Genomic DNA, 22,000 nt, shown 5'->3' with positions numbered 1-22,000 from the left:
CTACCAGGTGTCGGTAACACATGCATGCCGACTTTACGTTCCGATACGGCCTTTGTAATCGTCGCCGTCGCCACCGCTCAACAAGACCCCGTGACAGTCTCAGTCGCCAGCTCTGCCCACTCGTCATACTTTTCACTAACGGCCCCTTCATACTCGGCAATCCACTGCGCGAAGCCATTGTCATGAAACCCAAACGTCAACCCAGCCGGGCAGGCGGGGTTGGCGGGACCGAGGGACGACTGGGCGTAGCCGAAGATGGCGTAGCGGTCCGGGCTGCTCGTGCGGACCGACTCCTCCTCGCCGCCGGCGCCGGGCCACGAGAAGCAGCCCTGGCAGCGAAAGACGACCTCATAGCTGGCGTCGCCCACGCGCGACCGGATCTGCGTCAGCGTCGCGTTGCCGCCCGCGTACGGCGACGGCATGTGGTAGCCCGTCGTGTAGCGGAACGACGTCAGCACCCGGCCCTCGTGCGGCCACGCCATCAGCAGCAGGTCCGTCGTCATGTGGCCCGCGTGCGCGAAGCCACACCAGCCTGTTTCTGCTTGGCTGGGTTTGGTGCACGACTTTTTTTTTTTTTTTTTTTGGAGACTTGTTTAGCTGCCTCCCGCCCGGGCTCAACGATCAAGGTGCATTTGTCTTTGGGACGTGGGCCTTACAAGATAGCCAATGTATTCGGTCGAGTCTTTCTCTAGCGCGTCGCCCGGGAGCGCCATGCCCATCGTGAACTCCCCCACGCCGCCGGCTCCGGTGAAGACGGACCAGCTGGCAAAGTCGATGCCCGTCTCCTCGTCCGTAAAGCTGCCTGGGATCATCTCTTCGTACTGCGCCCCGGCATAGCCGAGCACTGGGCATGGTCTACGTTAGGGTCTCTGCTGGGGGGTGTTTTTTTTTTCGTTCGGATGTGCTCAGAGTAGTGGCTTACACAGAGACGCTGCCGCAAAGGCAGTCTGCGTGGTTACTTTTCCGAACCGCATCGTAACTGGTCGTGTGTGTTTGCGCGCCACTTTGGTAGCATGTGATGTGTGCGATAGATACTTAATGGCCTACAGAACATAAAAAAGAAGACACGCAGTATCCAAAGCCCCCTTTTTTTTACGTACTTTTGAATGTTTTCCGTCGTTTCAACTAACAACTTGTTCTCGGTAGAAGGCCGACCGGGTTTTCTGGGCACTATATTCCCACGCATCACAGAGTCCACCCTTTTTGGAGACGAACAATTTGGATAAATGGCGGCACCTAGACACGGATCCGGGGAAAGCTGTAGAGCCAAGATCTTTTCCCCTTCTCCCATTCTGAAAGGATATCTCCGACCCTTCGGCATTTGTTTGGGTGGCAATAGACACGGCAGCTGTTGAATATCACAGCCCATCTTCCCATGCATTGGGCCCCTGCATATCGGTAATCTACATTACGATAAGCTTTATTGGTTGATGTCACTGACATCTTGCCTGCTTGGACTTTTTACCATTTTTCTATTTGGATCCGACCGAATGGCAATACGAGTTTGTTCCGTACACAGCGATTGTGCCGAGGAGCAAGCCACTCACTCTGTCGCGACGAGCTCCCATCCCCACCACTTGTAAGGCTGTCTTCCTCGTTAAGCCCCCTCAGGCCTATCGAAAAAAGGCCCTCATAGCCAGTGACTCCCCTGATCCACCGATCGCAAAAAAAACGCCGCCACGATGCCGCGTGTGATCTCGACTGCCCTCGCGCCTCTCACACTGCCCTTGGACAAGTCAGAGATGGCGTTGGGCCCGACGTCGTGGGAGAATGCCATGTCGGCAAAGCAGTTGCCGCGTGCGAAGCCCCAGTAGTCTTCAAAAGATCTCTGCAGCCTTTGGGTGCAGGTAAAGGCGAGGCTGCGCAGGGCGTGTTCTCTAGGGTTGGGTAGTAGACGGTGGCAAGGTACTCGGTCGTCACATTGCCTGGCGCAAAAGGGGTCTTTCTGGATTGGTGAAAATTGATTCCGTGCTTGCTGACTTCAACATTAGAGGGATCAGTGGGAGGGATGACTTCCAAAGAGGTCATCGCGCTGGCGGAAATCTCGAGACTAGCAACGACGCCGACAAAAGCCAGCCAGAAATTCATCGTGTTCCCCCATTGGCAACATGACGAGCAGATGTTAGTTTGAAGCAACAGGAGACGGCTTGGAAAAAAACGTGGAGCTGGTTGGCTTTTACTACATTTGGATGCTGTGGAAGAGCCGAGGGTATCAACGTCAGTTAAATAGAACTCGAGTCTACCTAGTAAACCCCAAAGAAGGGGGAGTCGTCATTCCACGAAAACATAAGTTGGACAAACTCCGCAACAATTTTATGCCTGGCCAACAAGCAACTCTCCAGCATCTGCGCCGCAGAAATAAGCAAAGGCTCTCCGCCGCCAGGACAGACCGGGCAGGTCATCAAACCTCGACTATCTCTCTTATCACGGCGTACATTCCTTGACCAGCATTGTCAGTTCCGACCATGAGGAACCCCAAAGTTTATTGCGGGTCCTCAAGCCCGACAGCTTGACTCTTGTGCAGTTGCACCGATGCAGGCCGCTCCCAAAGCACGTCGTCTAGGGACACATGCTGTTTATAGTGAGCGCCATCTTTTTTTTTTTTTGGAGCTCGCCACGGCACTATCAAGCCTGCCTGGTTGCGGTGGCATAGGCCCGGACGCCAATGCTCATGGCGACAAAGAGACAGAAAGCCAGGATGATGATTGCCATCACCCAGCGGTGGGCCCTTGTGGCCATCGTCTCCTCCGTGCTGATGCTGTTGTCATTCTGGAGCTTGCCAGCTTCGCAGTCTTGGTCAAAGGCCGGCACGTACTCGGCCTCATCTTCGTGCCCCTTGTCGTCTTTGTGCTCCTGAGCGCAGGAAGGAGGACAGGCTGTGAGAGAAGCCACATAGGAAGGCAGCATTTCGTATGTATCCTCTGCAATCACCAGTCAGCGTTCACACAGCCAGTCAATGGTGATATCTTGCTGCAACTTTTCTTGGAATGGTACAAGCCTTGGTTATATCTGGTATACAGTTGGTCGAGTATAGCGAGTGTGGAAACAGCCACACAGTCCAGATGACGGTCAACTTTTTTGGCGTCTTAGTCCGTGGATGAAATTGTTGCAAGGCCGAAAGAGGGACGAAGGCCTGCCTGATGTAGAAGATGAGGATGAAGTAAAAAGAAATAGAAGAAAAAAGTATATCATCATGCAGGAGCTTTCTGCAATATCTTCTGCAATATCTGCAAACTGCCCCTTCCCCGGATGCATATCAAAGATGTTGCGTACCTCTTGCCTTGCATTTCTGCATACTGGAGGTGAAATACATACATAAATACATACATGGGCTGAAAATATGAACGCTTTAAGCTTTAGCCCACAGGCAAATTCGCAATCAACGCATCGCCACCTTTGATAGGACACAAAACCTCCGTCATGCCCTCATCAAAAATTTGAAAATTCTTCTACCAGCTCTTGACCTTCTGCATGCTTCCCTCCTCCACTAGCGCCTTGTGCATGTCAAAAGTGTTGAAAAGCAGATGCGGCTCGTGGCCCATGCCCTTGCGCAGGCACTCAAACTCGGCCTTTTCAAAGTAGGCCTCCAGGATCGGGCGGTAAACAGGGTGGGCGCACTGCCTAATGATAACCCGCGCCCTCTCGCGTGGGGACAGGCCCCTGACGTCTGCCAAGCCGTTCTCCGTCACGACGACGTCGAGGTCGTGCTCCGTCTGGTCGATGTGCGTGCACATGGGAACGATGCAGCTGACGCCGTGGGGGTCCGTCTTGCTCGGTCGCGTCGACGGCGTGTGCATGATGCTGTACTTTGAGGATCGGAGGAAGTCGGCAGAGCCGCCGAGGCCGTTCAGCATGCGCGAGCCCATGACGCAGGTGCTGTTTGCGTGTGCGTAAATGTCAACCTCGACAGGGGTGTTCATGCCGATGACACCCAGGCGGCGGATGATCTCGGGCGCGTTCGAGACGGACTGCGATCGCAGGAGGATCCTCTCCTTGTATCTGTCAAAGTTCTTGTAAAAGCGGTCGAATCCCTCGGGCGAAAAGCGCACCGATGTAGCAGTAGCGTAGGCTAAGCTGCCAGAGTCGAAAAGGTCCAAAAATGTGTCCTGGATGACCTCGGTCCAAACCTTGAGGTTCTCAAATTTGGAGTTGGCAAGACCTCCAATGACGGCGTTGGCGATGTTGCCAATGCCCGACTGGAGCGGCAGCAGGTTCTCGGGCATGCGGCCGTGCTTGACCTCATGCTCAAAGTACTCGATCAAGTGGTTGGCAATCATGGCGGAGCCCTCGTCGGCCGGCGTGTTGGGCGCCGTCTTATCCTGGTAGTCAGACTCAATAACACCAATAACCTTTGCCGGGTCGATAGGAATCGAGGTAGTGCCAATACGGTCCTCCACGCCCTGAATCAAGTAGGGCTTGCGGTGCGGGGGAAGTTCTGTCATGGTAATATCGTGAAGACCCTCCATGCTAGGCAAGGACGTGTTGACTTCGATGATGATCTAAAGAGAAATGCGGTCAGTATAAACCTCTCTCGGCAAGTACCAACAGAGAGCAAACAAGTATCGCACCTTATCGGCCATCTGTACTAGCTCCGGAGTTGCACCAACGGAGGCACCCGGAACAATGCTACCGTCCTCGAGAATGTCTGTTGCCTCTACCACCGTAACGTCAAGGCTGTTGCGCGGCCTGTCCTTGGTGTAAAATCCCTAAACAATTAAGTACAGTCAGATCCAAAAGCTCCAACTAGATTTTCGACCCCTCCGCACAGGCGCACTTACGTATACCAAATCCGCGGGGAACATGGAGAGGTGCTTATCAAAAAAGTTGATCTTGCCAGTGTTGATTCCCTTGGCGATGTTCTTGCCGACCTGGTGAGGACTTCGCCTGTTGATCATGTCAAGGCTTGCCCACCTGTCCTCGGTCTCGGTTCCGGACGAGGCGCCGACAAATAGAGAGTATTTCATCTTGCCCTGCAGGTTGTTCTTTTCGACATGATCGGCTAAGAATGAGGGAGTTTTTCTGTTTAGATGCACTCAAAAGTCAGAATATACGTTCATCTTCACGGCTCAAACGAGCTTTAGACGGCCGGGAGGCACGGCAGGCTCCAGTGCGTACTTTGGGTATCCAACACCAGTAAAGCCGGACCAGCCAATGTAAGCCCCGTTGGGAAAGTGATGGAGCATGTCCTCGGGACGGCAGAGCTTCTTGAGCATCGGTGGGCTCCGGATCCTGGCCTTGAGAGCCGCCGACGCCACGGGGCTCGCCATCGTGTGTGTACTTTTGGTCGGAGGAGCGGGTGGAACAAGGGCGACGGTGGGTGTTTCCGCCAAGATATTAATTCCGCAAAGGGACGGGAGGTCTTTTGAGTTCGCTCGTTGTCAAGTAGGGCGTGTCCGAAAAGGGGTAGTAGCTGTGAGTTGCGGGTACACTCAGAGAAGAGAAACGAGGTCGAAAGAGGATTCGACAAACAGGCGGCCGCAGCCGCCGGGCCGCATTAAATACGCTGACCATGTTTTAGCAACTTAATTGGCAAAACATTGGCGAACCTGGTAATAGGTGGGTGGGAACGAGGGTCGGATGATTTCCCTCTGGACCTGAAGCGGGTGGGGATGCTATGTGCTGCCATCTCGCTCATGCAATCTGCACTGCAGCTCGTTACCCCACCTGGTTGAAGAGAAGCTTCGACAAACGACGTCAGTCAGCCACACCTGGTTTCCATGGGCCAGCCACTTTTGAGCATTTTTATTTTCTGCAAGATAGCTAGCTCCAAGCATCACCTGGTTGACGGTCAGCTCCATCACTATATTTTTGGCGGGAAAAATTCTACGTCTTCTGCAGATAATTCAATCTGCAATAAATTCTGATCATTCAATTGACATTGGACTCCATGTACCCAACAAACCATTGCACATTTGCTTGGCGTGCAAAGATCCTAGTCGGTTTGGAGAGTTCAGGAATGTTTTTGTGGCTAGTGGGCCCACTTTACTCTGCCGAGCTTGAGCTCAACCAGCCGGTTGGACGTCAATCTTCCGTTGGCCCGACGGGATGGTGACGAAACCAAAGCACGGTTGATGCGGATGCGACCCTTTTTCATCCCATATCCTTCAGCCCGGGCAAAAATTACATGGTAAAGTGCATATTTGTACTATAGTATTTCTCCTACTCCCAGATATTTATTCTATTGGAATCCAGAATGTGCACTGCAAGCCTCACCGCTGAGTAAAAACCCATCAACACATCATTCAGCAGCGCGGCAATCTCGAAATAGCCAAGAATAATCAGCCCAGACATCAGCCAAGAGACAGGAGCTTTGGGTGCGGGGAAGCTCCTGTGGAGTGGTTATTCTATCAACATTTTATGCCGAAGACCTGGTGTGAGGTGACAGATGCCGTGGACCCTACAGGACACTTGATGCTCAGAACACAATTGCCAGAGAAAGACTCGGCGTGATGATCTGACTGTAATTTCGCACATTGCCAAACTTGGACAGTCAATTTCTATCAACCCGACTTCCCCTACCCACAATTGCCATCTTGAGAAGAAGCTTTCATTATCTAGCTCCTCTCTGATCTATACCTATTATCCGGGCACGTAGCTCACCCTTGGTTTCAATAAAGGGCTTTGCATACTTTATTTGTGTCGCCAAATCCCTCGGATGCCCCGGCTCGAAGCTTTACACTCGAAAAAACAGAGGCCCGGCAGCGAACCCGTGGTGTCGGTGCGCACGACCCTGCTCCAAATTTGCAGCCCAGGAACAGGTAGTGGCATCACCCGTGCCCGTCCACACACTCACCAAGCCATTCGTCAATGGTGATGATGAAGCCCATTGCTGGGATTTTCGCAGAGTTTTCGCCCCAGCTCCCTCCTTACCAGGAGCACTAGAACTATTCGAGACTCCTACAGAGCGGCATCGGTCACAGTTTACGTGACTACTGTGCTGAACGCCTTTATTTTGTCAGCGCCTTGCTCGTGTCCATTCCTTTGTCATATCAGGGGTTCGGTTGCCATTGACCACATTACAAAGTTGAAGACTGTTCCATGTTGCTGACCGACCTAAAGTGGACTTTTTGTGTGAAGGCGGTATTTATCGGCTATAACGAGAGGCAGATCAATGCCAGGGGTAGGTGGCTAATTGCATGCATGACTACCTTTCCAAGCTGGAGGGATTGGATCTTGAACGCTGACAATGCCGTAGCTACTCGGTTCTGATTAAAAGTTAATTCGAGGTCGATGTCTTGCGTGTTTGCCAAAACAAAGAAACAAGGGCGCCTACTCATCTAAAAAGGATGTACTCTACTGATACACAGAATCGGCGCCAGAATAACCGATACAACTAACTCTTCAGATAATTTTACTTTAAAGTAGCGGTCGGCGTTAACTAATGACACAACACGTGCCTATTTAGTGTGGTTATCTAGTCTTGGACGGGCCATGACCCTGAGACCTTTGGGTGTTAAAGGCTGGCTTCTTACAAGAGAAATAAAGTTGACCAAGGAAATGTGGCGCCGTTAGTGACCCGAGGGAAACAGGCTGCCGGAACAACAGCCATGCAGAAGCACAAATGCTCCCGGGACAGTCAAGCTGGGAGGAATTGTTTCTCCTTCGTCGGCAGCAGTGCCAAGAGAATATCCACGTCAACCGTGATGGACGATGACCATGGTCTTTGAATCTTAAGGCTGAGGCTTTGACAAGGTCATGCTGCTTGGCCAACAGCCTGTTGACCTCCACATGTAACCATGCCTGTTGGGATTGACAACCGGTAGACAAGGTCTATCGGTACAGACATTGAATCCAGAGAGAGCCCTACGGCAAAATAGCAGCGGTTTCAGCCGCACGACACACCTGGTGGCGCGCTCCTGCAGGGTACACAGGGACATTAAATACTTGCATCTGTATCACGCCGCCAAGGTGACGCTGGAAATCCCGCCGATTAAATTAAATTGGCACGGACGCAAGACCCTGATACTGTTGGGTTGTCCAACTACTGGTCTGGTGTGATGCGAGAGCGGGACATGATACGAAAAAAAAGTCCCTTCTCACATCAGGATTAATCGGCCGCGACCGGTCGCAGGCGCGAGTGGTCGGTCGGAGGTCTTGAGTTCTAGACCCAAGTCTAAATCGAATTGATGGTTATAAGCGCTGTTGAATTCAGGCGATTGCGTCCAACGAACCCAACCTGCCGTCTAGAAATAGATAGTCTAAAAGGCAAGGTAGGTAGGGTGATCATCGTTAGCAACGATGCCTACTATAGTTGCGTGGCAAATACGAATTGAATATTGGCCACCCATCAGCGTTCTTAGCAATGGAAGGATCGCGAACTTCTGTGGTCCCCAAGTTTAGGTCGTGTGCCTGGAAACCGTGGTTGGATGGAGGTTAGATACGAGAAACGTTACATGCAAGATTAGCTACTGCACCTATAGGTACCTTTACGGTAAATTACTTTGAGAGGTATCGGCCTGCAAGCAAGCAGCCCTAGCGAGCAATTGATCGGGTGGGCCATGCTACTTTCTAGTAGTCAGCCAGTTCAATGCGATGCGATGCGTTCTTCTTAGGGGGGCCAAAGCTCCATCCCTCAGTGCGGGGAAGGCTGCTCAAGACAGTCTCACTGGGTGGCCGCCAATGTCTCACACGATTGGTCACTGCACCCCGCAAGTGCAACCTTGGCCTCCGTTAGAAAGGAGCGACGGGGGGCCTCATTTCGGCCCGTTCTACTGGTTTCCCGCTCGGCAATTGGCCGACAGTCCTTGTCACCTTGACCTGGGCTCTACCCTGGAAAAAGAATTTTTGTTATTTGTTTGGTTTTCCGTTGATAACGAGTTTTCGTTCACTGGCTGGTTCCTGACCTTGAACTGGGTCATGCCACACCTAATCCACCCTCGGATTCCTGCGATCGCATTTGAATTGCGGAGTTAGTTATCAGCAGTGTCGTCTGATATCATTCATGTACAGATTCAGTCTGTCTGACACCTCTTGACCACGTACCTAGGGTAGACTTGGGTTGCGTGGTGCATTCGCCTTCCGGCTCATATTTTTTTTTCTCTCTCTCTTACATTAGATACAAGGTTTGTTTCTCCCATCTTCAGAAAACGCTTCACCGTTGTCCCTATTCTTTCACTTTCACTTTCCCATCAGGCTGACCCTGCCAGAATCGGATCGGTACCTACTCACAAGAGGAACCTTGATAATATTCACAACGACGAGACGAACAGGTAACACATCCCTTTCTCTGTTGAGTTTTCTCGGTCTCTTTCAAGTTTGACGATAAGCCTCGACGAGGATTTTTTTTTTTCTTTTTCTCCATTTCCCTTTGTACTTCGTATCTCCAGCAACCCTGTCTCGTTACATCCGCCTTGTTCGTTATCATTCTGAATTCAGCATCACTTGGTGGGTCCAGGTTCCCTAACAAAACCTCGATCGATCTCTATCTCCGGTTCGCTGCTGTTACCTCGCGTATGAGGGAGCAATCAGTAACAAACCTGCTTCCATCGCCTATTTGCATGCCTAGCATCAAACACCGGTGCTACCGTTCTTCTATACTGCCCGTAACCTCCCCATGCATGTACCACATCAGCACTTCATGTCACCCCACCACGAACTTGATAGCACTGGCCCCTTCTAGGCTCCTTTAGCACTGGACATAGTGGAGCTTTCAGGACCACATCCAGACCCCTACGTTGCACCGCTGGAGCTTGCATGCCTGCATCCAATTTAATGGAAGCGAATGGGGCCCCCCATATCTTGCATCCATTTGTTCGAACCAGGGTTTCGCTGACTCCGACCCGTTGTAGTGGGATTTTATATTCAGCTGGAGACGTGACACGCTGATCGCGTGCACTCCTCGGTTTCTGTTCTTTCTCTCCCCAACCCATCCCATTGGCATCGTCCGGTTTTTCGGAAGTCCAAGTCAACCCGCCAACAGCCACTCGCTTCACGGGCTACTTCCGCCAAGCAGCTGACAAAGGATCCTGTGCAGAAAGGACCGACACATTCTTGCCCCTCTCGGACAAGCAGGACAATCTCGACCATGTCCGAAAAGGAAACGGCACCCGGCGCGGCCGCCGAGGCCAAGGACACTACCGTTACCGGACTTGACAGCGGAGTCAACAGCGCTCCGGAGGTTGACGTCCCCGGTCAAGGCAACTTTGACCTCCCGTCGGGATGGATGTACAAGAGGTTCCGCATTGCCGGCAGTGACCTCTGGTATGCATCGCCCAAGATTCAGTTGATCATCGTGTCCATGGTGTGCTTCTTGTGCCCGGGTATGTTCAACGCCCTTACAGGTCTCGGCGCTGGTGGGTTGGAGAACGATACTGCTCAGGCTCAGGCAAACACGGCGCTCTACTCTACTTTCGCCGTCGTCGGCTTCTTCTCGGGGACTTTTGCCAACCGCCTGGGAATCAAACTCACCATGGCCATTGGTGGTCTTGGCTACTGCGTCTACTCTGCCAGCTTTCTGTCCTACGTCCATACCAAGAACATCGGCTTTGTCATCTTCGCAGGCGCACTCCTTGGTGTTTGCGCCGGCCTGCTGTGGTGTGGTCAGGGTGCCATCATGATGTCGTATCCTCCCGAGTCGCACAAGGGACGGTATATCAGTTGGTTCTGGATCATCTTCAACACTGGAGCCGTGGTTGGCTCATTCATCCCCTTGGGACAGAACATCAACAACTATACTGGCGGCGTCACGGACGGCACTTATGTCGGTTTCATCGTCCTGATGTTGCTTGGTGCTATCCTTGCCCTGCTTCTGTGCAACTCTGGATCCGTGATCCGTGAAGATGGTACCAAGGTTATTGGGATGAAGAACCCGTCTTGGGTCTCCGAATTCAAGGGTCTTTGGTCCGTCCTCATTGAAGAGCCGTGGATCGTCGCCCTCTTCCCCATGTTCTTCGCCTCCAACATCTTCTACACATACCAGCTCAACAACATGAACGGCGCCATGTTCAACGTTCGCACGCGTTCGTTGAACAGCTTGCTGTACTGGATCTCGCAAATCATTGGAGCCATCATCTTTGGCTACGCACTGGACTTTCCGGGTGTGCGTCGGTCTATCCGCGCCCGCGTCTCGCTTGGCGCCCTCACTGCTCTGACTTTCATCATCTGGGGTGGTGGCTGGGCGTTCCAGTCCAAGCAACCCTCGCGCGCCGTCATCTCGAGCGAGGAGCACCGGAAGATCGACTGGACCGACGGTGGTGAGGCTTATATCGGCCCCATGTTCTTGTTCATGTGCTACGGTTTCTTCGACGCCATCTGGCAGACGTGCATCTACTGGTACATGGGCGCCCTGTCCAACTCTGGACGCAAGGCTGCGAACCTCGCCGGTTTCTACAAGGGTATCCAATCTGCTGGAGCCGCTGTCTTTTGGCGCCTCGACAGCTTGCAGATTGAGTTTAACACGATTTTCGGTGCAACTGTGAGTTCCGTCATGCATTTCCACGTCTGCCTCGGCTCTTTCTCCGTCAATGTAGTTACTGACAATTATACATAACAGTGGGGTATTCTTGCTGCCTGCCTCATCTTTGCAGCACCCATCATTTGGCTCAAGATCAAGGACACGGTTGATGTCGAGGCTGATCTTAAGGGAACTGACGAGACAGCTTCAGATGTGGTGGTGGCACCTGACGCCGCCGCGGAGAAGCGAATGGACGTTTGAAGTGCATGATGTTGCTATTTCTGGCAAGTATGTATACGTGGGATTCTGGTTTCCTGCTTGTTGTATTCACAGGAAGCTGTCTACATGGAAACCTGGTCAATAATGAGTGGTTTGTAGATGCAGACCACAGGATGCGTCAGGGAGTTGTGTTTATCAACACTGCATCGGTTTAATTGCGTAGAATACAAAGCATCGTTGATTTCGTCATTTGTATCTTAACTGCATGGACTTGATTCTGAGGCTCGACCTGGAGAGGTGTTGGGAATGGGTATGTTACAGTAGTAACACGGGGTGACTATCCCTTGAAGCTATTAACCGGATTAAGATGCACGGTAATGCAAGATACATTACCCATGATATTCTCTGCATGATTTCAGTCTAGTCTAGTCAATGCATGTTGACGAATCATTGACATAGAATTTGCAACGGTGCTAATCGAAAATTATAGATGAGCAGATCGATTTGTGGATGAATCAGTCACCTTGTTTCATGGAACGAATTTTTGGGCGGTGAATTAATTCGCTCCAACTGCTTTATCATATTAGTGGCTTATAGCGCTGCAGCAGGTACTGGTCAGGCGGGAGTCCAGGCGGAGTGGGCCCAGCTGACCATAGCCGCGGGACTTGGCATGAAGAAGGCCCAAGGCTGAAAGAAATTGTTTCAAATCTCTCGCCGTCCGTCCGCCACACTCAACTCGCAACCTTGAATCAAATTCCTACGAATGTAACGAACCTCGGCAGGACAACAACTCGTCTTTGGTGGGAGACAGAGACCGTAATTCCAGGGGACAACAGGAGAATGAACAGGCTGCCGCCGTCGTCGGGTATGCTCCCAATGCCCGGCTCGACATCGGCCAGCTGGGCCGTCTACCGGTCCCGGCTCGTGTCGGTATTCCGCGGCATCGATTCCTCCGTCTTGATTGCTTTCTGGCTTTTTGGTTAGATGCACCTGCTGCCCGCCAAGTCTGTAACACTTTGTATGAAAGAAAGCCTTGATTCTGACTGACTTTGTAAAAACAAAAAAACAAAACAAAACAAAAACAAATCCCTACGATACAGGCCTCATCAACAATGTCCTCTACGTCATCGTCCTCTCGGCGGCCCAAGATCTCGTCGGCACCAACGTCCCAAAGGGCGTCGTGCTCCTCGCCGACGTCCTCCCCTCGTTCCTGACGAAGCTCGTCGCGCCGTACTTCATCCACCGGATACCATACTACGCCCGGATCCTCATCTTCGTCGCGCTCTCGTCCTCGGGCATGCTGCTGGTCGCCCTGACGCCGGCCGAGAGGGGCGTGGGCGCGCGGCTGGCCGGCGTAGTGCTGGCCAGCCTCAGCAGCGGCGGCGGCGAGCTCTCCTTCCTCGGCCTGACGCACTACTACGGCCCCATGAGCCTGGCGGCCTGGGGCAGCGGCACCGGCGGCGCCGGGCTGGTCGGTGCCGGCTTGTACGTCGCCATGACGGAGTGGTTCGGCCTGACGGTCAAGACGAGCCTGCTGGCCTCGGCGCTGCTGCCGGGCGTCATGGTCGTGAGCTTCTTTGTGATACTGCCGCACGCGCCTCTGAGGGAGGGCGAGGGCGCGCGCGTCAAGGCCTACAGTGCGCTGCCGGACGGGGACCTCGAGGACGAGGACGTCGAGGGTGTTCCTGCGGGAGATGCCTCGACGAGTCTACTGCGCCCCGGGCCGCCGAGCGTTGTCGCGACGGCGCTGCACGCGGTCGATGCCGAGAGTGGGGGTCACCCCGGTGGTGGTGGTGGTGGTGGTGGTGCCGTCGCAGCAGCTCTCGCGGCCGGGCCGAGGCCTACTCTTGCTCAGAACCTACACCGGGCCAAGCAGTTGTTCCTGCCGTACATGCTGCCGCTGCTCCTCGTCTACGTGGCCGAGTACACGATCAACCAGGGCGTGGCGCCGACGCTGCTCTTCCCCCTGGAGCAGTCGCCGTTCTCCGAGTTCCGGTCCTTCTACCCCTTCTACGGGTTCCTGTACCAGCTGGGCGTCTTCGTCTCGCGCTCCTCGACGCCCTTCTTCCGCATCCACAACCTCTACCTGCCGTCGCTGCTGCAGGTGGCCAACCTGGTGCTGCTGACCCTGCACGCCATGCTCGACTTCATCCCGTCCGTCTACCTGGTGTTCGCCGTCGTCTTTTGGGAGGGCCTGCTGGGCGGCGCCGTCTACGTCAACACGTTTGCCGAGATCATGGAGCAGGTGCCCGCCGCCGACCGCGAGTTCAGTCTGGGTGCCACCTCCGTCAGCGACAGCGGCGGGATATGCCTGGCCAGCCTGATCGGCATGGTCTTGGAGGTGTCGCTGTGTGACTATCAGGTCAGGAATGGGAGGGATTGGTGCAGGCGGATTGAGGCGAGTTGAGGATTGGTTTGATTATTTTTTTTTTCTCTAAAGAATTCAACAGCAGACATGTTTGGTCGATTTGCAGCGTTTTTCTTTTTTTTTTTTTTTTTACTCATTTATTCTTTGTATTTGTTATGGTAACTCGTACATTCTCAACGTCAAAAAAGTGCCCAAGTGCGTGACACTAGTGATTCTATCTAAATTTACTGTCTGGCTGCAGTACAGAATCAGTTCAAAGCATGAATGATCCTTGGGTAAGGAGGACGCTGAGTGATTGTCCTCCAAATAACCGTCGTACATTTAAAAAAAAAAAAAAAAAAAAAAAAAAAAAAGCATGCGTGCCTAACCCTCTCTGCCCATACAAGAACCTTGCCAAAGTTCCAGGTTGGGGGCAGATCAGACGACGCAAAATGGGAATGGGGTTTTTCGTGTCTTGTTTTTAAAACTACGAACCCAACCATGTACCTATTTCTTCGGATAGTGGGGTAGTTACTAACCCCCTCTCTTTTTTTTTTTAGTACCTAGACGGCGCTCTTCATAGTACGGGTTCAGGTTCCGTTCTAAGAGGCGCACGGCTGGCTCGCCGCCACGTGTTTGCTTCTCCCTTTTTCCCCCCTTGGAAGAAGAACCCCCGTCCTAAGAAGGGATACCATGGCTTCTGCGTGGATGGGGCTTGTGTCGACTGTTTTATTGAAAAAAACTCTATATCGTCGACCGGCGTTTCCCAAGCGGCTTGGCGAGCTTCTTTCTTTTTCTTTGACGTGAACATCCCAGAGGCTGATCAGACTTTAGACCGGACGATCTGGGTCTCCATGCGAGACCATCTCTCCGAAGAAGGTCCACAGAAGGAAGCTTCAGTGGGAGGGGAAGAAAAATAAAAATAAAGATACGCTCTGGTTGTTGGTGGATAGGGCTTGCGGCAGGGGGCAGGCAGGCAGAAATGGGCCGAGAGCCAGACCCTAGCAAAACCAGAACATTGTGTGAGGGTCATCATTTCCTGAGCACGGCAACCCAGGCCGTCATGTGATAAGTCTCGCCGTGCTCGGCAAGGCGCCTGATCCGGTCGGCCAGCATGCCGTCCAGCCGGTCCTTGTCCTGCCTGCTCCACCCGGCTCCCGTATAGCCTTCGCACATGCTCCGGCGGATGTGGTCGTACGCGTGGGTGGCCCAGAGCGACCAGGAAAAGGAGCGCGTGATGCTCCTCAGCTCGACCACGGAGCTGGGACCGCCGCCGTCGTCGGCGAGCTTGGTCCTGCTCCTCGCCCGCGCCAGGCGGGACATGGCGGTGCTGCTCCTCTTCATGCTGAACGGCGACGACCGTGACGAGAAGCCGCCCAGCTCCAGCATCCCGCGCAGGGCGCGCTCGCTCAGGACGGCGCGCGCCGTGTCCACCTCGGCATCGGGCTTCGCCGCCCGCGCCACGCTCTCAAACAGATCGACGTAGCCCAGCTCGGCCCACGCGGTCAGGACGCCGGTGCCGCCGGGGCGGAGGGTGCGGCGCATCTCGGAGACGACGCGCGCGCCGTCGGCCGTGGACATGCCCAGGACCACGAAGCCCGAGAAGGAGTGCGAGAAGACGCCGTCGTCGAGCCCCGCCAGGTGCCTGCTGTCCATGACCTGGGCGCGGACGGACGGGCCGCGCCGGGCGGCCGCGCTCGTCATGGCGGGCGATATGTCGGTGGCCTCTATCCGCGGGGGAGCAGCGGCAGCATCGTGGGCGGTGGGGAGGAACGGGAAGTGGTGCTGGTGCTTGCCGACGTTGTGGCCGCCGCGGCAGCGGGCCAGGACCTCGGCCGTCACTATGCCCGGGCCGCAGCCGTTGTCGTGCACGACCGAGGAGGAGGTGATGGGCGGCGCCAGGGAGATGGCGTCGGCGGCGAACAGACGCATTGCTGGAAAGGTGGACTCGTACGTCTCGGAGAGGTGTGAGAATGTGCTGGTAGTCTTTGGCTGTTGTTTTGCGGGTTGAGGGATCACCACTGGCGACGTTTTGGTCATGTGTTTGGTGGTGGCGCCTTTGGGCTCAAGGCTGGAAACGTCTATCGAGCAAATCTCGACTATCCATGGTTTCGAAGCCATTGTTGCGGAGTTCCTTCCCACTATGATGTGGTGACCGGGAACAACGAATTGGTGGAAGGCATTAGAATTTATAAAAACTTGTATTGGATTGAAAAGGCAAGCGGCTCCTTTGCCGAGATATTCAATGTGTTGTTAACGACAAAAGGTCAAGTGTTTTTTGTTTTATTTTATTTTTGTTGATGGTGTGCGCGGCTTGTCGTTTTCTGCCTGCCGCCGCATCTTTTGGTCCTGGACCAGACTCGTCTCCTTTCCGCTTACCCGGATCAAGATCCGTTGGCATGGAGGCCGAGGGGCAGTCTGCAGCAAGGCAATCAATTAATGGATTAAATGTAGGAATGCAAGGTTGACAAGGGATTTAGGGGCAACTTGGGCGAGCAGGCTTAATGTCTCTGAACTGGATTAGGTGTAGTTGTAGTTGCATCAAGCCGCCTGCAAGTGGAGTGCCTCACCACAACGGTGGGGCCGGTTCAGGTCTGTCAGGTCCCCATCACGGTTCGAAAGTGATTAAATCCACACACACAGCCTGGGATTGGAATGCCACTTGAAGCGGAGAAGCCCGCCGCTAGTGATTTGATGTGCAAAGCTGGGGTTTGAAGGAAGGGTAGGAGGTAGCTGTGATGAACATTTGCTTTCACAGAAAGCAGGTTTTTCTTTCCCTTGTCCATTGCGTGTCTCGTCCAATCCTTTGTTGTTATTTTATTTTATTTTTTGTTTTTATTTTTTTTAATTTTTCTACCCTGGCTTGTCCTTTGTTCCTTTAAACAAAAATGCTCAGCCGTACGGACCCTAGCCAAAATCTAGCACCAGACTGCCAAGAGTTGATGTACCGGCACGATTGCGCGATCATGTTCCCGTAAGCTTTTTTTTTATTTTCTCTTTAAATTGAGACCGAGCAATAAATAGCCTTGTCCGTTTCAGCAAATCACCCCACTTTCTCAACCCGCCAAGATTAACCTTGGACTCGTGTTGAGGCGATCATACTGTACGGTAGGTAGTACTGTGACGTTTTTACGATTTGGATTTGTTGTTCATTTTCCTTGTCGGCCTTTGTTTGATCTCGTTTTGATCGACTAAATGCCGCCCTTTTTTTTTCCCCTCTATCCCTTGCACTCTCTTCAAAGAAAAAAAATATTGTGTCATGCCGCTGCCAACCAACAACTTTTATGAGCTGTTCCTCCGAGCGGGCACTAGACTAAAAGCTGCGGCCAGATCACATCACGCCCTAGGCATGCTCTTGTGTCACGGCCACAACGGCTAGTCAAGATGGCATGTCGTACACTGGGCACGCGCCAAGGGCATTCCCGACGACAGGCGCTCTTAGGTTCGAGGGGGATCCGGTTGAATCTAATGCGACGGGTTCGGACGATCTTCGGATTGTGACGCAAAAATAAAAGTAAAAAAGATAAACGGCCGTTTCTGCAATTGGCGCCAACTCACACACAACAGCTGACAAGCATCACAGCACTACTTTACTATGTACTGAAGAAAAAAAAAAGAAAAAGAAAAAAAAAATTCAAGCTGAGCAAGGCTTTCTTACCAGGTATTTGACCAGTTGTGTTGTCCTGCCTGTTCCACCCCAGCGGCTTCACACTGGAATTCGTCTGATCTGCGCTGCCACCGTTGTCATTGCGCTTGCAATTCTCGCAAGCCTAGCCATCTTGACGTCGTCCGCAATCTCGGTCACATTCAGCTTGCCTCCAGAGCCACCTGGGGCGAGAGCAGGAATAATTCTAGCTCTTCTCTAGGGCGCACTTGCGCACGTTGTAGCGGCGTCCGTATATGCTGGCGCGTTGCATGCACTTGAAGTACCCGTCCCAGCCGTAGCACATTTTCTGTGGGCTTGCAGGGTATCTATCTGCTTGACGATCTGCTCGAGGGTATATTTGGTGGGTCTGCTTGGAGTTGGTACTGTATGTATGAATCGGTATAGTGCATCGTCTTTCCTCCAGCCTGGACCCCAAAGGATTTGAAGTGTGGTATTTTTATAAGCTGTTGACGTTGAAACAAGCTTATTGTTTCTTTGGTTTTTTAGAGTTTCTCCCTCTGGTGATAACTACATTTACAACCGATTGTACGTGTTATGATCCTGCAAGGACATAATATCAACTTTTTTTTTTCAGCCCCCATCAGAGCCGACAAACGGTGTATTTTTTACTTGACCAAGAAGTATGACCAAAAAAAAACGGTGTGTTTAGCTGAAACCGTGCAACTTTGATGTGTAAACATCAAGATGCTTTGATGAATAAGCAAGCTCGCGTCAATGGCTGCCATGTATTTTGAAATTCGCCAATTCTGCGCGCTGCGAGTCTCTATAGGCTTCAGAGGCGCCTCCATAGCCGTTGACTTTCCCCAACTGGCCGAAAAACTTTCTAGAACTGGAATAGAGCTGCCCCACCCTATTGCGAAAAGGAAAAGCAAAAGCAACACAGCCAAGTTCGTGTTTGGTTTGCAAGCATGAGATAAAACAAGAAGAAAAAAAAAAAAAAAAAAAAAAAAAAAAAAAAAAAAAAAAAAAAGAAAGAAAATCATGTACGACGCAAGATGAGCCGAAAAGCAACGTTCAACATGACGAAAACGGTCTCTCTCGACGCCACATGGTAGTCTGGTTTTAGCTTGCACAATGACATGCCAGGAAGGGATCGGTACATTGTGTTTGCCGACGAAATTGCACGCCGTTTTTAGTACTGGGAGCCGACGAGGTATTCTCCATGCAGTTCGATAAATAGGCAAAATAGACTGTGCGATCAAAGATTTGCTTCATGGCTAACCCTCAACTATACTAAATGAACTGGGGCGATAGCATAAAGCGCTGCCTACAAAAGATTTGCCGTGTATGCAAAGTAAAAGTGGCCTAACCACACGGTCAGCCAAAGCTGCTCTGACTCTAGATTTTTCTACTCTGTATGCCCAACCCCCGTGAACGAAAGGATCGGCAACCTTGATATACATAGTTACGGATTACGACACAAGAAATGCACGATGTCATCTTGAAAGAAAGCTACTTTCGCTGGGCAACTAGGAAGCGCCTTGGATACCTCAAGATAACCTTGCCGTCGTAGGTCTTGCGATATGCCCTCGCGATACGGTCGAGATACTCGGCTTTGAACTCAGCCCTCATGGCATCGGTCGGCAGCACGGACAGGTACGGCATGAGCCCGGAGCTCTCGACCCAGGCGACGATGTGCGCCGGGCCGGGCAGCACGTGAGAGTAGGTGGTCTTCCAGATCTCCAGGTCGGAAGCGTACGGCATGAAGGCGTCGTAGTACTCCTCGGCAGGCTCGATGGGGTCGAGGTCCGGGCGCGAGGCCATGACGCCCGCGTCGCGCACCTTCTTGGGCAGCGCGCCGTGGTACCCCACCCCGGCCTCGAGGAAGATGTCGGTCCAGGCCCTGCCCGGCAGCAGGGCGACCTCGCGCATGAGGGCGTGCGACGGCTCGTCGTAGTTGTCGGGCACCTGGAAGGCGAAGACCCCGCCGGGCCGCTGGGAGCGGAACAGCCTGACCATGGCGGGGATGCGCTCCGGCCTGCGCAGCCAGTGGAAGGCGGCGTTGGAGAAGAAGAGGTCGACGGCGTTTGCGTCGCCGTCGGCCGGCATCCACGTGGCGAAGTCGCCCCTTTCGAACCGGATGTGGCGTGACGCGTCGGTGCCGTCGGCCTGGGCGGCGTCGGCCCGGGCACGCTCCAGCATGGGCTCGGACGAGTCGATGCCTGTGACGTCGGCGTCGGGCCAGGTTGCGGCGAGGGCCTGCGTCGAGTTCCCCGGCCCGCAGCCAAGGTCGACGATGCGCTTGCCGTTCATGTCGTGCTTGGAAATGTTGTGGATGAGGTCCAGCGCTGGCTTCATGCGCTCGTTGTTGAAGGCGAGGTACCTAGTTGGTGACCATACCTCTGGGGATTTCGGTCGTGAGGTCATTTTTACTTTTGACCAGGTGTTACTGCGTGATTGGGACGAGCAATGAAAACGCCTTTGTGTTGGTGCTTGTGGTGCTTTCCCGTGGAGTAAGTTTGATTTCTGGCTGATGATGGACCTTCGGCAGCGGCCGAGAGACGCCATCGAGTGAGAGTGGTTGTTGATATTGAAGTGTAACGCGATCTGTACAAAGAGTAGTGGAAATTCCGTTCCTGCTTGGTTTTCTGATTTTAATCAATCAGCAGCCCAGGGAGCCAAGTGACTATGAGATATTGATTTAATTTATATGCCTAGTGTCGTCGATGGCTGACTCTCTCATCTCGGCGATCGTTGGTTAAGTCCTCGGGGTTGCTGTTGTAACATCTTATGATCACGTGATATCATATCGGCTCCGAAGCGTGGAGCCGGAGCCGATGAGGTGAAAGCCGAGCCTCAGGAACAGGCATGTCCTCAATTATCGTTCCCTGTACCGAAGACACAAGTCTCTAATGTCTTCATATCAGTGCTCAAATTTCTCCAGGGGTAAGCCAGCATACCGCAGGCGCCTACACAGACTTGCTTGGCGGTGCTGTTTGGATACAAGGGACCAGCCTGACCAAAGACTGAAATGGAAGTAAACAAACTCGTTTTGGGAGTCTAACCAAATATGGTAATATCATTGATGTCAACCTAGGCCCTCTAACTGACATCGGTCTATTGTCTCGTCTCACGCTGCGTACATCTCCACGGCATCTACAAATTAACTCGTTTGTCTCTATCCCTGACCTTTGTCACGTCCTCCTCATTCCCCCCCAGTGGGCTTTTCCCAACTCCACATCACCTCGCACCACCCGTGAGCCAGCTCCACCAGGAAACGCTCCCGCCATCCTTTAGCCTCGGGATCTGACGCTGCTGGTGCTCCCGAAGCTCCTTGTTGATCTTGTCGGCCATGGCCTGGCCCTCGCTCCTCGAGATCTGCGCTCCTCCGCTGACGGCACCCAGAACCTTGAGGTGCTCCTTCTTGAGCTCCTCAAAGCTGGCGTCGAGCTCCTTGTGCCACGGGTACAGGACAAAGACCTGGAAGCCGAGCGCTGAGCTGGCCACGGCGAAGTTGGTCATGGATATCAGGCGTGTTATGAAGACCATTGTGGGCGAGTGTGGGTTTGAATTCTTTGGTAGTCGTGGAAATTGTGGCGGACCTGAGTAGGTTGGGAAGCTACCGTCGGGTGTGGATGTCAGAGCGGCTATAAGACGCTGTTGCTGTGTGGCGGCTGCTTCGAAAGGCCTCCTTGGTAGATATTAAGGTGGGTGGTATGCTACCTTGATCTTTGCAAGGAAAAAAAAAAATAATAAATTATGGATGTGTCCCGAGTTTTCGAGTGAAAAATGAGGTCCAGGATAACCGAGAATAAAACGGTTGCTGTCAACAGAGGTCCTGACGAGAATATGTATGATTTGCAGCAGTAGGAGTAACGGGAGAAACTCAAGAACAGCACACCGACAAGAAATTAAAGAAGAATCAAGGAAATGACCCGAAGGGGATACTTCCGAGTAGAAAGGCGGACTGTCATCCCTATTTATTACGAGCCTGTTGGCAAGAAAATAAGTATTAAAGAAAACCCACACCCCTCCACCGACACCTGCCTGTCCCAGCCATCGGGCACACGACAGGGGGCTTGAGGATGAACCCGATCCTGCCCGGCAGACGTCACAGTCCTCGAAACGAGCGGCTCTTCTTTGGCCCTGACAAAAAGCCTAATCTCTTGGAGATGTTTGCATGTGAAGGCGTGCCGTAGTAAGAAGTCAGGGGGCCTAGGTGTCATGGGCCGGCGAATAGGCTCCACTGAGAATAGTCCAAACCACGAGAAATCACGCCACAATTTAGACAAGTTCCGGGGTTTTCTCGACAGGGGTCACCCCCCGTGACTAAAACCCACCCCTTCCCACCTCAATCGGGGTAAAGCCTGCATCCCCGACCTCGGCGGGCGGGAACAAACGGGCACGAACGGTTCGGGGTGCTTTAACCCATGGG

General features: G+C 53.0%; 10 protein-coding genes across 10 annotated transcripts in view; 3 read left to right on the top strand and 7 right to left on the bottom strand.

Moving 5' to 3' along the window:
* Window positions 1–77: 77 nt before the first annotated feature.
* PpBr36_06209 (uncharacterized protein) lies at window positions 78–974 on the bottom strand (the record flags this gene model as incomplete). The annotated part of the gene is made up of 3 exons (XM_029893356.1): window positions 78–563; window positions 657–844; window positions 923–974. 3 exons carry the CDS (start codon window positions 972–974, stop codon window positions 78–80), a joined length of 726 nt encoding a protein of 241 aa, XP_029745920.1.
* Window positions 975–2,625: 1,651 nt separating this feature from the next.
* On the bottom strand, window positions 2,626–3,295 carry PpBr36_06208 (uncharacterized protein; the record flags this gene model as incomplete). Its single annotated transcript, XM_029893355.1, has 2 exons — window positions 2,626–2,921; window positions 3,274–3,295. The coding sequence occupies 2 exons, from the start codon at window positions 3,293–3,295 to the stop codon at window positions 2,626–2,628; spliced, it is 318 nt and encodes a 105-aa protein (XP_029745919.1).
* A 154-nt stretch (window positions 3,296–3,449) lies between these two features.
* Window positions 3,450–5,267, bottom strand: PpBr36_06207 (uncharacterized protein; the record flags this gene model as incomplete). The annotated part of the gene is made up of 4 exons (XM_029893354.1): window positions 3,450–4,499; window positions 4,569–4,706; window positions 4,779–5,019; window positions 5,116–5,267. The coding sequence occupies 4 exons, from the start codon at window positions 5,265–5,267 to the stop codon at window positions 3,450–3,452; spliced, it is 1,581 nt and encodes a 526-aa protein (XP_029746045.1).
* Window positions 5,268–5,968: 701 nt separating this feature from the next.
* Window positions 5,969–6,094, bottom strand: PpBr36_06206 (uncharacterized protein; the record flags this gene model as incomplete). The annotated part of the gene is made up of 1 exon (XM_029893353.1): window positions 5,969–6,094. The coding sequence occupies one exon, from the start codon at window positions 6,092–6,094 to the stop codon at window positions 5,969–5,971; it is 126 nt and encodes a 41-aa protein (XP_029746043.1).
* Window positions 6,095–10,024: 3,930 nt separating this feature from the next.
* Window positions 10,025–11,653, top strand: PpBr36_06205 (uncharacterized protein; the record flags this gene model as incomplete). Its single annotated transcript, XM_029893352.1, has 2 exons — window positions 10,025–11,413; window positions 11,492–11,653. 2 exons carry the CDS (start codon window positions 10,025–10,027, stop codon window positions 11,651–11,653), a joined length of 1,551 nt encoding a protein of 516 aa, XP_029745721.1.
* Window positions 11,654–12,451: 798 nt separating this feature from the next.
* On the top strand, window positions 12,452–14,018 carry PpBr36_06204 (uncharacterized protein; the record flags this gene model as incomplete). The annotated part of the gene is made up of 2 exons (XM_029893351.1): window positions 12,452–12,590; window positions 12,712–14,018. 2 exons carry the CDS (start codon window positions 12,452–12,454, stop codon window positions 14,016–14,018), a joined length of 1,446 nt encoding a protein of 481 aa, XP_029746051.1.
* Window positions 14,019–14,990: 972 nt separating this feature from the next.
* Window positions 14,991–16,079, bottom strand: PpBr36_06203 (uncharacterized protein; the record flags this gene model as incomplete). The annotated part of the gene is made up of 1 exon (XM_029893350.1): window positions 14,991–16,079. One exon carries the CDS (start codon window positions 16,077–16,079, stop codon window positions 14,991–14,993), a length of 1,089 nt encoding a protein of 362 aa, XP_029745723.1.
* A 2,998-nt stretch (window positions 16,080–19,077) lies between these two features.
* PpBr36_06202 (uncharacterized protein) lies at window positions 19,078–19,992 on the bottom strand (the record flags this gene model as incomplete). The annotated part of the gene is made up of 1 exon (XM_029893349.1): window positions 19,078–19,992. The coding sequence occupies one exon, from the start codon at window positions 19,990–19,992 to the stop codon at window positions 19,078–19,080; it is 915 nt and encodes a 304-aa protein (XP_029746057.1).
* Window positions 19,993–20,805: 813 nt separating this feature from the next.
* PpBr36_06201 (uncharacterized protein) lies at window positions 20,806–21,114 on the bottom strand (the record flags this gene model as incomplete). The annotated part of the gene is made up of 1 exon (XM_029893348.1): window positions 20,806–21,114. One exon carries the CDS (start codon window positions 21,112–21,114, stop codon window positions 20,806–20,808), a length of 309 nt encoding a protein of 102 aa, XP_029745724.1.
* A 240-nt stretch (window positions 21,115–21,354) lies between these two features.
* The window catches only part of PpBr36_06200 (uncharacterized protein), a gene marked incomplete at both ends in the record, with an annotated part of 1,745 nt that continues 1,099 nt past the window's right edge, over window positions 21,355–22,000 (top strand). The window contains one exon of the mRNA XM_029893347.1: window positions 21,355–21,416. Coding sequence (XP_029745915.1) covers window positions 21,355–21,416 — 62 coding nt within the window. The remainder of the gene's footprint in view (window positions 21,417–22,000) is intronic.

The sequence above is a fragment of the Pyricularia pennisetigena genome, assembly GCF_004337985.1.
Source record: "Pyricularia pennisetigena strain Br36 chromosome 4 map unlocalized Pyricularia_pennisetigena_Br36_Scf_6, whole genome shotgun sequence".
NCBI lineage: Eukaryota > Fungi > Ascomycota > Sordariomycetes > Magnaporthales > Pyriculariaceae > Pyricularia > Pyricularia pennisetigena.
The sequence above is the reverse complement of the archived record's forward strand: the minus strand, read 5'-3'. Positions and strand labels throughout refer to the sequence as shown.